We start from the raw sequence: 15,805 nt of genomic DNA, 5'->3' as shown, positions 1-15,805 counted from the left end.
CCGAAACCTGACCACCTCGAAAGTCAATAAATAATATACAAAGGTACAATGTGGCCTCTGGATTTGAACATGTAAGTCACATTTGTTGTGCAATTAGGTGGTATTTCTCTTCTTTCAATGTCTACCATAGCAAGCCAAAGCCGGCTTTAACTACTACCTTTAGCCATATATATATAGCTATAAACAAATAGCTCATACATGGCTCGAGATGGATACATGGTTAGTAAATGTAAGAAAACATTAACAATAACAATAAAAGTCTGCTTGGTAAGTAGTGAAACAACGTGGAAGTTGATCTTAGTCCACTGATTCGGTTGGGAGTGGATTAAAAATATCAAAAAAGTTGGAGCAATTTTAGGTTTGCAAGTGATGTCGTCAACAATGACGTTTTGTTCTTAACTACACATTGATTGGGCATATCAACTTTTGTAACCAACCAATGAGAGTGCTACTCGTGTGAGTGCCCTTCTCCGACCCCTTGACTACCTATCCTGAGAGCGTACCACTAATATGTTCCACTTTTTGAACAGGGTTTTATGCTGGTTGGTCCGAGACCCATAAATGTCGAAGGCGTCTTTGGGGTGATCTCCTAGTTTCAATAAGGTATACACGATGAGATTGATCTATGAATTTTCCTTCCTCTTGCCACTTTTCGCTCAAATTTGCGTTCTTACTTTTTTAAGGTACAGTGATTGATTTGAGGAAAAATTAACACTACAAGTGGTCATATATGTTCCCTCCCTCTTCAAGTAATAGAATCCGCTAAATATTTGATAAATTAGCATTTATTGAAGTTAATATAACTTATTTGCTTATAACATCTGATATGTAGTTCAGTGGTACTTATATAAGACTTTTGTTGGCTTACATGCTGTACCTACATCGTTTCATGCTGGTCTAGAAACATTTGATGACTAACAAAAATGATAATCGTCTCAACAATTGAGATCGCAATGATGTCATTTGTTGAGGTGTATTGATCAGATTTAACAAACATGTGATGGGCTCCACATGTACATTAAATTTGGTCCATACATCTCAATAACTGGGATGAGTAGCAGAAGTGGATGACTAATGCACATCACATACAATGGAAAAAAGAAAAGAAAATGATAAAGAATTAACCCTTTTATTTTCTGTCAAACCAAACAACACGAGTCGTTTTCCTAATCCATATTGCACGCGTTCTACATACTTATTATAAATATTCTTAGTTTTGCAACTAAATGCGGCATGAAAATGAGATGTAATGAAAAGGAAATGCTATTTGGCATGACTAGCTACCTTGACTTTAGTTTCACAAGCTTTGGAGTCCGGACAAAGAAAAACATGCACTCCCTCTTAAAAGCAAGTGATGGCTGTTGTCCCACATCGACAAGATGTGGGATTAATACCTTATTTATAAAGATAAATTCACACTCCAACCATTAACAATATATTTTCTTAGACTATGTGAATTGGATTTATCCCATTTGTTTGGATTTAAGGAAAAATAAAATCATATAGGTCTGATGTATCCACAAAAATTGAACAACCCAAAACGGATAATATTATTGAGTGTCTGGGGGTGTGGATTTACAACATGATATAGGAGCAATTCGATCTAATTGAACATGACCTTTACTCAACTTGTTGGGTCTGACATAACCTAACCTACAAATGTAGGAGTGTTGTCTCACATCGATAAGATGTGAGATTAATGTGTTATTTATAAGGACAAGTCCACTCCCTAACTACTAACAAGACATTTTTCTAGGTTCATGTGAGTTGAGTTTATCCCATTTGTTTGGGTCTAAGAAAAAATAAAGTTATATGAGTATGATATATCCACGAGAATCGGATAATTTAAAGTGAACAACATTATTAATGTGTATCGGGGTGGATTTACAACAATTGCTATCTTTCCTTTTCTTCTTTCTTCTTCTTAATTAGTTTGGCTTTTGAGTTACTATGTAGAGTACTAGAACACAAGGCCAGGGTTAGGTAAGGGCCAAGTTGTATTGATTAGAGTTGCAGCAAGTCTTGTCAAGGGCCTATATGGTTCAGTTTATGTTTATCCACCTGCCACAACATGGTACGGAGGGAGGGGTATCAATGGAATCACTGGCTAGGACAAACAAGATAAAACCCAATAGGAACAGTGTAAAGATATACTTTCCTTTTCAACGGTTCAAATCATTTCTACGAGTACTATGAGTGATTGATTAGAAGTGAAGTGGGTCTTTCGATAGGAGGGAAAAAAAGAGAGGATATTTCATATTTGTTTCCATGGCATGGCTAGCTCCTTTGGAAAAAAACCAGTCATCAACTTAAAAGGAGGGAAAATAACTAAGTAGCAAACAAATTAGACTTTGACCACGGTATTGCATGCCCAACGTATGGTTTTTTGACCTTGGAAAATGAGTTTAATAGTAAGCAATAACTTTCATGGAGTATAAAATCAGAACTCATGCAAAGCAATCAAAGTTAATTACGTGAAAAACTTAACAAACCGACCGGTTTGACATTAGGGCTTTGGAAGATTGAGCAATTATATAATATTTTAAGCAAGTTAGGCATAAAAACGCTACTCACAAGTAGTTTTATTTATATGCATGCGTGTTAGTGTATATATCCATTATTATTTTTTCTGAATAACCGAGAAAGACATTATACAAACTTGTCATTTAGATATTCGATATGAAATAAATCTTGAGCCATTAGGACCGCACATGGTAAAGTTTGGTAAAAACTCAACACATGAAGTATTATTGTAAGGACAAATTTTGGCCGAAACAAACTCCTTGACATTCCTTCCAACCCTTTACAACAATGATATTGTCTGTTATGGGGCCATTAAACCAGGATTAACAGGGACAATACCCCACCTCCGTGGCTCGAGCCCCTTAACCTCGGTGGAGAGAGCCAGTACACAAAGCCATTCCTTCGTGGCTTAATTTATACATATAATTAGCTAATTATCCGATTCCAAGCAACTTCTCCGGCTAAAGCCATGGCTCCAGCTGAAGCCCTGGCCGAATAACAAGCCAAAAAGCTTGGCACAAAGCTTGACGAGGACAACTTCCACTCCAAAGAAAATGCACATGGGGTGCAACCACAGCTTCTTACGCGTGTCACAACCCGCCAATCACTTCAAATGGGACCACAATATTCTATCCATACACGTGTAAGCTTTCCAATAGATGTCGACAGTTTGACAGGCCCTGCCATCCAATCAGGACTCATCTGTTGACGTTTATCCAGTTAACGGTAGCCGCCAAAGACCACCAACACTCCCATTTAAGCTCAAGTCTTATTTTACACGTTAACCCCTCGGTTTCTGTCACTAACCCTAGTTATAGTAACCAAACACTTCTTTACTTGAAATATCCTCTTCTTTACAATTCTTATCTTCAAAAATCTGTGTACATTTGATTCAACATATACATTCATGCGTAAAAATCTTTCCTGCTACCTTCTTCTAGTGCATGAACTTCCAAGTGTTCTTTATTACAAGTTTCCTTAAAATGGCTAAGGAAAGGTGGCATACTTGTAGTGTCTTTTGTCTAAATGGGTATATTTTGGAGTGGATAAAGATAAACCTTGTGTGTTGTCAAGAGGAGGTGGCTAGCTAGCTAGCATTGATTGGGGTTTGAGATTTGTGAACATAATTAATCAACTTTCTTTGAGCAAATTTATCTTATTTTGTGTGGGAGTGCTGTGACAGCTTTCTCTACTTGCTTAATGAGGTTGTTTGTCTAGAAGAATGGGTAATCTAGTAATCAAAGCTTAATTTGTGTGCTTTTTTAAGGAAGCTAGAAAGGATAAGCATGTGATGATGAGTACTTAATTTGGGTTTACTATCACAACTAGGATTAAAGTAAACCCAAAGATGGTAATAAGGGATAAGGATGAAACTCTAGAGAGAGAAAATGTGAGAGAGAGAGAGTTAAGCTGGCAAACTTAACTTTACTTTGTCCTACATCTTTTTTTTATTTATTATTGAACCAGAAGTAGTAATGAAGATCATAAGCTGAAAAGATCGATGCGCATGGTGTGAAGTGGATTCTCTTTGGCTTTTGAGTTGTTTATGATTAATGGGGTTAATGAAAACTTTGATTCTTTGACTAATTAAAAGAAAAAAAAATTACAGGTCTTAGTTAAAATATTGGCTGTCATGTTTATCCCGACATGTTTCCCCATTTTCCAACCATTCATTAGATGCTAAACAACTATATATTTGCTCATCGGATTCTCTTTCTTTTTCTCTTTTGATTTAGCCAACTAATATTGTTCAATATTTAAGCAAATCCAACCAATTAAGTTCCAATTACAAGGGCTATACTTGGATCTCTGGAACCATCTCCTTTGCCATACGTCAAGAAAAAGGAGAATATACAGTACTGGTCCCAAACTGCTGGGGTTAGTGGCATGAATCTTATATATATATAGTACAATATTCTTCATCATGTTAAGTACCATTGAACACCTAATATCTCCACTAATCTGGTGGATCACTTTTTCTTTTGTAGTTTTAGCGAGATGTTTGTGTACGTTGTATCTCCCTCCGGACAAATGAACATCGATTATGGTATATTCCACTATCTTCTGTCAATTTTATAAATTTAGGGAAAAAGTAGTGCATGAAGTGGTGTTAATCTACATAATTTGTTTTCTAAATTTCTTTGTTAGTCATGATGCAAAGCCAACATAATATTTCTTCTCTGTTCTTCACACTTCACAGTGATGACATGATTACTACCCACCCATATCAACTTCACACCAAAAGGTGTTATCCAACAAGCCCGTGCATGCACCCTCCTAGCCTCCTTGTGCCCCCCCCACCAAATCCCCAAAACAATTTCAAATATCCTATCTAGCTAGCTATGTGTACATACTAAAGGCTATGACCTATATATATAGACCCTGCAGCCCTAAGAGACCATAAAGTTGTACTGAGACAGGGGTATATATGTGGGTGCCTCTAGATTTTTTTGATTACCAATCAATGTATTTAGCCAAATTTTGTATGTGTTGCATAAACCACTCTCACCATCCACCCTTGTTTCCCTCCTTGCCTGCGAAATCCTTCTCGGTTTGATCTTTAAGTGCGTGCCACATTATATTATAGCTAGCACAAGATTCTTGGTCACGCTTGGCTCTTTAATTACTCAACCCAATAGAAACCCTAGCTAATACTACTTTTTTATCCTATTAGGTTTCAACAACCCTTGAAATCCGCCTTGAATTGGGCCAATACATAAAGTGGATAACGACTCAATAGTCCCTCCATTTAAAACATTTAATTATATATTAATTAATTAATAAGCTCTAAATTCAAGGTGGTGTTAAAAAGTAATAGCTTGTAGAAAACGAACCTAATCCATATGTTTTTTAATCAATAACGATATCGTATAAGTTTGTCATTTGAACATCTGATATTGGCCTAAACTTTGGCTATCAAGATCGCGTGTACATCAATTTTTCACTTGACGACAATGTAAATTAGGCCAAAGTTCGGCACGTGATCACAATGATATTATTCTCAATGAAAATTGATCTCAAGCTCTTCCGAGACCATACAATCAATTTAATCTCAGAGATATTTTCAACTAAACTCCCACCCACGTGATTGTTAACCGGCAACTTACTAATTGGTGAAAAAGATGTAGTCAAATACTTTAAAAGAAAGGCCATGAAATGAAAGTGGGGGGATTTTTTTTCTGGTTTTGTGGGTTGAAACTTGAAAGTGAGCCTTTCTACTTTTCTATTGGAAGCCAAACACCTAGGCTTGTCACTTTCTATTGAAAACCAATCAACCTATAGCTTGTCACTTTCAGTCTTTCAATAAAGTTGAAAGTCACATACACTTACGCATATAGCATAGCATAGCATAACAAAACACTAGCAATTAAAGTGAGATTATTCGCCACACTTAAAAGCATGAAATCTCTCTTAACAGCTGATTGAGTTGTGCTCTTTTTAGGGTTTGAAATTATATAATAATCAAAAGATTCGATGCTTGATTAAAGGGTTAATTAATTAACGCCAAGACTATATATTCTATGACTAAAACGTACAAAACGTGTAGGGTAGACAATCAAGTGGGTATGTGGCGTTAATTGGACCATAAATCCAAGCTGTTTGAGTTAATCACTCTAGCTTTAGCACATGCTTAGCACAGATTTCTTTGGTTAGAAGTTCTATCACCTTCTATTCGATCGATCTTGAGTTTGATTATGTACAACATGTGTCTGCCCGCTACGGTGGCCGTGTGGGTGTATGTGGTAAGTAGGGATTTTCGCAGAGCATTTAGGGTGGCGTGGCTTCTCAGGTGTACCAAGATCCAGAGACAGTGGCATATGACACCTTTTATGTGCCAGTCTCTCATGGTGGTCCATGCCGTGGCATCACGAAGAAAGGAATCGAACTCCAAAATGGAATCTTGATATCTTGAATTTTTAATGAATGGTAGTTGGAAACAACTTTCAATTTCTTCATTGCTAAAAATGATGTAGGACTACTAGTCACGAATAACGTCATGCAAGATGAGATCAAAAGTTACCAGCTCGTTATCGTGCGATATTTTACAGGGTGACTCGAATCGACGTGGTAGCCGATCAAGATTAGCCTCACGTCATTTTTGTCAAATTTCATTGTTTAAACATTTAAATTAGAGGCATTTTAGTTCTAAGGCTTAAACCTAGCTTTAGTCTCAATCTTACGGTTTTGATTGCGTCAAAAAGAATCGAAATGACATTGCTTCTAATGACTAGATGTTTTGCGAACAAAAAAGGAGGAAAAAATATTTTGTGGAAATAATCATAGAAGGTAAACAAAAATCTGTCATGTTACTGCTTAATTAAGTAGCAGACCAGCAATAGCTACTAATACTATTAACCAAAACAACTACCTGTTGCCTGTCCTCTGTATAATAATAAAAGTGAAAAGTTAGTCTCTACAATCAAGATTCAAGAGGGACTCATCTTACTAATTTCAATGGTCAGGCCGCTGGTAGTAAAAATTAAGTAGCATGTGAAGGCTAGGGAGCTTTTGTGTCAGTTCCAACTCATTCTACATACAGCTATGCGCAATCACTCCCGTACGTGACAGTTCCTGGACAAAGAGAAATAGAGATCCTTGCACCCAATCCTTCTCTGCCTCCGTAAAAACTTGGAATATTCTCATGGGATCAAACCCATCACACCTGAAGGCTTGGACCAGTGATTCGGTATGCTGTTGAAGAATTGGGCTAAAAGCCTTGTAGTTTAAGCCCATTGTAGGGTCGGCCCGGCCTAGTTTCAGATTGGATTAATTCTGAATACTGGGTCAAACGCCTCTTTAGCCCGTTATTGTAGTACTAGTATGGTGGCCTTATAAATTTAAGCCCATCTAGGGCCCGGCTCGCCCTAGTTTCAGTTACGATTTTTTAGCCCAATCCAATAGGAGATCGAGCCCTTTTAAAAGAGACAAATTCCAATTAAATTTTGACATAGTAATAGCTTATTACTTAAAAGTTAAAACTTGATTCAGGCTACGATGCTGATGCTGATGCTGTTCGAACCTCTTCTCATTGTAAAAGAGGTAGTTTTATAGTTGAGGTCTTTGAAAAGGGAGGAAAAATAAGACAAAAGGGAGGAAAAGGGGACGGAACTTAATGTAACAAAGTCCAATGCATAAATGAACAAAAATGTTAGAAAAATTAAATATAAAGAGAGTTACAATTTCTCATTTTACTACCAATCTAAGAAAAAAGGGAAAAGGTAAAAACAAATTTAAAAGAAAAATAAAGAAGGGGAAGGAGAAGGGGAAGGGAAAGGAAGGGAAAAAAAAAGGAAAAAGAAAAAGGTGAGACAAGAAGTTAGTAGTAGGTGAATGCAACAAATCTCAAGTGTCAACGCATCCAGACTTCTTACGAGTTGCTTAATCGGCGTCGTTTTACTGGTTGAGTACACGCGTCATAGACCTTTATCTACCGAACCCGGTTTCCGTCTAAATCCATTTCAAAATGCCAGTTCATACTCCATCCTACTTGGACTTACTAAACTTCGATTGAAACCCCCGTAGACGCCAACAAACGAAGAAAATTCTCTCCATTTCATCTGCAATTCACAGTCCGGAGCCCAATTCTAGTCAGGAATTGGGAATAATTTCGATGGGGAAAGGCGGTGGCTGCGTCCCGAGCAAGAAGAAACAACCCTCAGGAGCTTCCAAGGACCCCCAACACAGCACCAGCAACGCCCCGATCCCTCACGATGACCGTTCCGATGCAGCGAATGCTGCCACTGATTCAGCAGCTACGCCAACGGTAATTTCGAAATTGAAGATATTTATCGTGTTCTACTCGATGTACGGTCACGTGGAAAGCCTGGCCAGGAGGATGAAGAAAGGCGTGGACGGCGTGGACGGGATTGAGGCAGTGCTGTACCGTGTTCCGGAGACGCTTTCAAGCGAGGTCCTGGAGCAAATGAAGGCTCCGCCTAAGGACTCTGCGATTCCGGAGATTACGGCGGCAGAGCTGGTGGAGGCTGACGGTGTCCTGTTTGGGTTCCCGACAAGGTATGGGTGCATGGCGGGACAGATGAAGGCGTTTTTCGACTCCACTGGGCAGCTGTGGAAGGAGCAGAAGCTGGCCGGAAAGCCGGCTGGGTTCTTTGTCAGTACTGGCACGCAAGGAGGTGGCCAAGAGACCACTGCGTAAGCTTACTTTTCGATTCTATACTTGTTTAATTTGATTCAATTTTACTGGTTTACATGATATGAACATTTAGTAAATGGAAGCTGGATTACTACAATTTGTTGTCATCCGTTTCACTTCCTTGGGAGTTGGGGTATTTGATTCCCAAATGACAGTGGTTAACAATTGAATGGATAAATATACAATGGATTGAGGGTGTCACTTAGCTGCATTTTTTTGTGCCGTTGCACATGCAATCGTCAATAATCATCTAGTATAGGTGAGTAGAGAAGGTGGATCACTATAGTACTTCCAGAGAAAGACTAAATTATGTCTTGCTGCATATGGAAATATATATGTGAATTGACGTGACAAATGCGTGTCACTTACGTGTTGAGGAAAATATAAGCAACATCAACATGGAGGATTATATTTCTCGTAACCATGGAAATGTATTCTACTTAATTGTTGCCTAAAGTCAGTCTTCGATAGAGATATAAGCTGGTGTATGGTCTATTACTTATGGTTGATGATGCTTAGTTTCAAAATGACTAAAAACACTTACGTGATACTTTTAAGATGTCAATTTTTGACAACTTATGTAAGCAAAAATGCTTGATGATTGGTGGTTGAATGGAATTAGCTATGGCTTGACACCTCTTCAACTTTGAACACTTGATCCTAAACCCTTTCTAGCTTTCATTTTTGTTAAATTACTTTCCTCTGACAAGACTAATGATTCTAACAGGTATTTCCATTCAGATTTCTTTTAAATCTATGACAATGACATGACTGGTTCAAATTTCAAACCCAAAACAATTCTCTCCTTTCAGTTTTCTGCCTCCTCTATCTCTACATTGGCCTCTCATATCTCAAGTTGTTCATTTCTTCAACATTCATGTGTTATCTTCATGTCTACAACTGCATGGACATCTTAGTCTTCATCGCTATTAATATCAAGAACTTGAATAGGTCTTGAATCTGTTGTTCTGTCCCTTTGCTGTATGCCGGCAGCAGAATGGCTAGTTTCCTGTGACCTCCTCCTTTTTGATATTATAATATAAACTAATATTTCTTGGTTTAAGGTTAAGACGCTGTGTCATTCCCAGCACACATGACCTTTTTTTAGTAATATCTGTAGCATGGACATCATTTCTAGTGTAACTGTCTGGGGCTAGATTTATCCAATTTACCAATATTGTTGTGGAACTTTTTCTTTCTACTGTGAATGAAAGAATGATTTGCAGCCAATACTGTTGACCCTTCTTCATATGAGGTCATATTGCCAGACAATATGAATTGTACCGAATAAATACACCTCTCTTTCGACTTTGACATTTCAAGAACTTATGCACTAAGTTGAGAAAAGAAGCTACTCCAAAAGAGAAAAAGACACTTTGAGCTTCAAATGAGCTATTCAACCCAAAGTGATAATTTATTTTGAAAATAAAATGTCATGTTGTGTAGTTAGGTACTTAGGTGCATCTTCTGCTGGGAGAACTGGGAACTAGAGCTTTTGTGATGAGGCGCTGGATAAGGGTGATGAGGCGCTGGATAAGGATGATTAGGCGTTCTTATGCTAGACTAAATATTTAAAGATCGGCACAATCTTCGTTCTTGAAAAATGGAACTCATTGAACATTTCTCATTTAGTTCTTTCTTTTTTCCATTGCAGTTGGACAGCAATCACCCAGTTGGCTCATCATGGAATGCTATTTGTTCCCATTGGCTACACCTTTGGTGCTGGTATGTTTAAGATGGACTCCATAAGAGGGGGATCTCCGTATGGTGCTGGTGTTTTTGCTGGTGATGGCTTGAGAGAGGCAAGTGAAACAGAGCTGTCATTGGCAGAACATCAGGGCCAATATATGGCTGCAGTTGTGAAGAGGCTAGCCCAGCAGCCTTGATGATGTGTTCCTGATCTTCAAAATACACCTTTCATGCCTCTCTATTTGTTCTCTATGTTTTGTGATTGGTCTTGGGCATTTCATCTGTTGCTGTCGAATATGAAGAATATTTCCGTCTGAAATACTGTTCATTCTTTTTTTCATTTTTTCTTCAGTCGATTCTGATTGCAAAAGATGTACGTGATTGAAATCCTTCTAAATCGTGAAATAAGATGATAATATGAGTTTGTTTTCTTTGTCACTTTCAAGTTGGGACTCAAGGTTAATGTTACTGTTTATTTTTTTACTGAGTTGCTTTGTTATGACTAGTGGGTGTTGTACCACACCAATCTCATCAAATTCTACAATGATGCTCTCTTAATAGTAACAATGGCTCTGTTTGATGAAGTGGGTCGCGAAGCGGGCCCACTTCACCAAACACCCCTATACCATTGGGCGGTATCAACAGCAAAATGTGGCGGTATCACCCTCCTAGAAAAAGCTCTGAAAATGGAGTTTTTTTTGGGCCATTTGGTGTTTAGGCGAGTGTCCCATGCCTTTTTGCATGGCTCTCATGCTAAAAGATATTCTCTTTATTTTTAAAAATTTTTGCTGTGGCCTGTGGGTTCCATACTTTTTGCATGGGTCCAACGCCAAAACATGCTATTTCTTTTTCTTTTTCTTTATAATTTTACTGTGGGTCGATAACTATTTATTAAATATATTTATATATTGTATATTTATATTATACATATTAATATTAAATATATTTATATTTATATTAAATAGATTAATTTATTAAAATGAAATAAATATAATAATTTATATTAAATAAATAAAATTAAAAAAAATACAAACAACATATATTTTACATAACTTAACCGTTAACAACACTTAATAGCTTTATCAAACACCTCACAACTTATTTCACAACTTTAAGCTCAGTATTTTCCTCACGGCTTAACAGCTAACGTTAAAAATCAACACAACCCCTCTATCAAACTCATACAGTAACTCATAACTGGTCTATAGATCCAATTGTTCTTGATCCTTGCACTCTCGGGTGGACTCTTGGACATGCTAGCCTGGGCCAATGACCAGCCCATGCTAAAGTCCATTGTGTGGCGGAGATGGGGAGATTGAGAAATAAAGGGTAGAGTTTTACTTGTTATGAAATCTAATTCATTTTTATGTGGGTGTGGGAGCGTGCGTGCACATGCAGGTGTTTGACTTTTCTGACGTGAGGGGAAATTTCTTTATAGGAAGGGCGAATCTTTATCATCAAATGATTACTCTAACATTTCCCTTCATGTGTGGCCATTCGTACCCAAAGATGCAATGTCACAGCATTAACTTAGTTGGAATGACTTCATATATAAAGCCAGTGAAACTGGTTTATTCTTAATAATGAAAAATACTAATTGAAATTCGATGACAGTAGACTGAGCCACATGCATCTCACTGTCTTCAAAAAGATTCGAGCTTTTTGTAATTCTTTGTTATCTTTAAAATCAATGCACCAGAATTCTATTTACTCGACTATAGCAATTATCTCTATCAGAGTAATTTTGGGTAGGACTAGGGAGGTTTATGTAGGTGGGTTGGAGTAAATGAGTATCTCCCCTAGTTCATTACTTTCTTGCACTCATAGGTTAGATCCATGTTCAAACTCATCCTAATAACTCATGTTGTGTTCTTTTCGTATTAAGTGACATTTATTCCCTCTACTATTCAATGTCGGACTTTAATTTTCCATTGAATTTGAAAGATTACATTTAACAAGATGATTGTAGTAATGAATAAACTAATGAATTACATTAACAAATATAATTTATTCTTTATTATTTAAAATACACAAACGCTTCCTTCACATGCTTAACAAGCAACACTAAAGCAAACTAACACAAATTACTACAATATCACTGAACCTTGAGAAGATTAACAAATCTATTCAAGCCAAATGAAAGAAACTAATACCAAACCAAATTATTATTTAAAAGCTCACATTACTCTTTAATTTTACTAATTAATATAACTCATGACACTAATAAGCTGCGTCGATTGCTTGTGCACGTATCATGTGCATGGCTCGAGTATCCCAGGCACCATGATCATTTGCTCTATTTCCAGACTGCAAGCTAATCACACAGTCCTCAGCCACTCGAGACAGTGATTCATCAGACGAACCACCTTTGCTCACCGCCTCAAGAGCTTTGCCTTTTGCTTCCTTCATTCTCTTCCTTATCACATATCCTTCTTTATCCACCATTATCCTTCTCACCATCTTACTTATCTCCTCCCTCCTCACAACTCCGTCTGGTCGTGCCAGCGGTCGGACAGCTAAGCCGAGATCTTCGGACAGTAGAGTAGCATTCATTTTCTGCTCTGCGTACAATGGCCATGTTATCATTGGCACCCCATTGAGAATACTCTCTAGGGTTGAATTCCAACCACAATGAGATAAAAATCCACCGACAGCTGGATGGGCCAAAATCTCCACCTGTTGGGCCCACATATGGACGATCCGGCCCAATTTCTTGGTGCGGGTCATGAACCCATCAGGCAAGAAACTGGCCGAGCCGTCTGGGCCATTACCCGCATTAAAAAATGACCCGGATACATCTTTATCCACGGGTGGGCGTAGCACCCAAATAAACCTCTGCCGGCTCAGCTCCAACCCGTAAGCCAGCTCGATTGTTTGCTCGGCTGAGAGGGTCCCACCACTGCCAAACGAGACATATATCACTGACTCAGACGGTTGCACGTCCAGCCAATTCAAAACTTGGTTATCCAAAACAGGAGGTCCGATCTGTCTTGCCAATGGACCGATTGGATAAACTGGAACCCTAGTGACCCGACCCAATAAGTTCTGATCTCTCAAGGCCTCGAATGTTTTGGGCTCCAGATCTTCCCACGTGTTCAACAAAATCCCATCAGCCATGCAAATCTCACGGCCAATTCGAATATACTCCTCATAAACTTGATCAGTCCGGTCCAAATACGCATCCAAGGTATCATCGAACCGGACCGGTTCACAACCTGGAATCTTCAGAGGTTTCTGACCGTTGATGTGCTCATCTTCCACTCTTTTATCAAGAGTTGGCACATATATCGTGATCGCAAGAAACCACGCATTAGAAGCAATGAACACGTACTTCAACATCTCGAACTCATCAGCAATAGTCAACGCTTCGGTTCCGAACAAGTCAGCGATGAGAACCGTCGGGCGATACTCCATTGAAAAAATCGTTGACCGAAGTCCTGCTAAGGATTCGCGCATCATGACTATAATCTTCGTTACTATTGATGCCGCAGGATCCACTAGGCCTGTAATATCAACGAGTGGGAGTGAGATAATGTCGAGGAAATTAAGGTTTGGCGAATTGAGAAGTTGGGTTTGTGCAGAAGATGAAGAATCAGTTGAGACAACAAAGATGGTGACGTGGAAGCCATGATGGGTTACTAAGCGCTTTCCGAGCTCTATAACAGGGATCAGGTGTCCCATGCCGGGACTAGCAAGTATTGCTGCGTGTGGTTTTGTGTTTTGCATGATTAGAGACATAGAAGAGAACAAGTAGAAAATAATAGGGACCTTAAACTTTGCAGTGTTTGTGTTATGTGTAGAGCTTGCTTTGAATGGGTATATATAAGGGACTGAGGGGTCCTTTTGAAGCCATTGGGTTGTGAGAAATTAATTATAGACATGATGTAATTTACTCTTGATTTCCTTTTTTAATTAACATGAATATTTGAATTTTAATTTGCTCCTTAATTATAGACATTAAATAATTGACTTTCATTTACTCTAATTAAAAGCATTTATACACTTGAAAATATGGAATAATTGCCTATTAGTATAAGCAACATTTTTATTTGGCTGTTAATGACTATTAATTGCTCATAAATAACGAATTAAACACAATTTTCAAATCGGTCTGACCACGGTTTTCACAAAAACCGCACGTCCAACCTGGTCTAACGCGGTTCAATGCATATTTCGGGTCAATAAGAAAATCGAGCCGTCAGATTTTAAAATCACGCTTCAATCTAGTCCGTCCAGTGGGCTGGGCCGGGTTTAATAACACTGGTATCAGACTCACCCCAATGAAAAATATGAGGTCACATAAGTAATGTATTAGGCGAGTCAAAATAAAACTATGTACCAAACGCTCAGGCCCCATAAAAATGTATCAGGCTCAGTGTTTGAGCTTAATATTGACTCTTGTCAAGAAGGCAGATTTTGTTAAAATCCAAATCACTTTAGTTCTAAAAACACTTTGAATTTTGACTCCTTTTCCTAAGAATCTCTCGCTTAGCAATTGAGCTCCCTTTCGTGCCTTAAATTCGAAGGCAAAATTCATGCATCTCCATGTCTTTACTAATGATGTTGTGATAGAACGTTTTAATAATATAAAAACTCATAGATAGTGGTGGACCCAGGAATTTGATTTAGTGGGGTACAAAAGTATTGCAGGGGTTCTTGGGCAGTGCCCCCAGAATTTTGTTGTTGGGTTCTATATGTAATCGATTTATAATTATTGATTGCAAATACAAAAACACATTAATAATAGTTTAAAGCAATAAGAAAATACATTGTAATTATGACAATATCATTCAACATGTCTCCATTTTTTATTTGTAAAGCCAATGATAATTCATATGTAATCTCCAACATAGTCAACATTAATTGCAAATTGAAAACAAAATCAAATGATTACAAGTATCTCAAAATGCCATGTGTTTGAACTTTTTTTGTTGAATCTGTAGCTTGAAACAATTTCTAGGATTTATGAGGTTGGGTTGGGTCTAAACTAGTTAGTGGATTGAGTAAAAATTAATAGATTGAGGGCATCAATTTTTTGATTGGGGGCCTTACACTTTATTTGACATATAATTAACTAATTATAGAATATTTAGTATTAAAATTATTTTTTTTCACTGGGGGCACGTGCCCCCAGTCCCTTCCACGTCGGTCCGCCTCTGCTCATAGAAAATAATTTGATAAATAAAGATGCAGTGTTTTATTACTTAAAATTATTATTAGTGATTATTTTTTTACCATATAAATTATCCAAAAAATTTTTATGAGGGCACAACTCTCGGACCCCGCTATTTAGTTGTGCCTCTAGCTAGTTTGGATCTGAATTTGCCACGTCATGTGCCGAGCAGTTGTCGATAATGCTTCGGACCTAAAATATGACAACATTATTTCATGCAGATTTTTTATTATGCAATTATACTTCATATCAGTCAACGCCCAAGC

At 37.8% G+C, this 15,805-nt stretch overlaps 2 protein-coding genes across 2 annotated transcripts; one reads left to right on the top strand and one right to left on the bottom strand.

Annotated features, from left to right (window-relative positions):
- The first annotated feature begins 7,982 nt into the window (after nucleotides 1-7,982).
- LOC120014339 (probable NAD(P)H dehydrogenase (quinone) FQR1-like 2) lies at nucleotides 7,983-10,804 on the top strand. Its single transcript, XM_038866258.1, has 2 exons — nucleotides 7,983-8,676; nucleotides 10,332-10,804. The coding sequence occupies exons 1-2, from the start codon at nucleotides 8,135-8,137 to the stop codon at nucleotides 10,561-10,563; spliced, it is 774 nt and encodes a 257-aa protein (XP_038722186.1). The 5' UTR covers nucleotides 7,983-8,134; the 3' UTR covers nucleotides 10,564-10,804.
- A 1,605-nt stretch (nucleotides 10,805-12,409) lies between these two features.
- LOC120015697 (UDP-glycosyltransferase 72E1-like) lies at nucleotides 12,410-14,135 on the bottom strand. Its single transcript, XM_038868227.1, has one exon. It carries the CDS (start codon nucleotides 14,102-14,104, stop codon nucleotides 12,587-12,589), a length of 1,518 nt encoding a protein of 505 aa, XP_038724155.1. The 5' UTR covers nucleotides 14,105-14,135; the 3' UTR covers nucleotides 12,410-12,586.
- Between the last annotated feature and the right edge of the window lie 1,670 nt (nucleotides 14,136-15,805).

The sequence above is a fragment of the Tripterygium wilfordii genome, chromosome 14 (assembly GCF_013401445.1).
Source record: "Tripterygium wilfordii isolate XIE 37 chromosome 14, ASM1340144v1, whole genome shotgun sequence".
NCBI classification, from domain to species: Eukaryota; Viridiplantae; Streptophyta; class Magnoliopsida; order Celastrales; family Celastraceae; genus Tripterygium; species Tripterygium wilfordii.
Note: the sequence above shows the minus strand (reverse complement) of the source record. Positions and strands in the feature narration are given on the sequence as shown.

What these genes read in the sequence shown, in the direction of transcription:
- LOC120014339 (XM_038866258.1), top strand. Translation starts at nt 8,135, where the DNA reads ATGGGGAAAGGCGGTGGCTGCGTCCCGAGCAAGAAGAAACAACCCTCA. An exon ending in GGTGGCCAAGAGACCACTGC is followed by an intron (nt 8,677 to 10,331) that starts GTAAGCTTACTT and finishes TTTCCATTGCAG; the next exon opens with TTGGACAGCAATCACCCAGT.
- LOC120015697 (XM_038868227.1), bottom strand. Translation starts at nt 14,104, where the DNA reads ATGTCTCTAATCATGCAAAACACAAAACCACACGCAGCAATACTTGCT.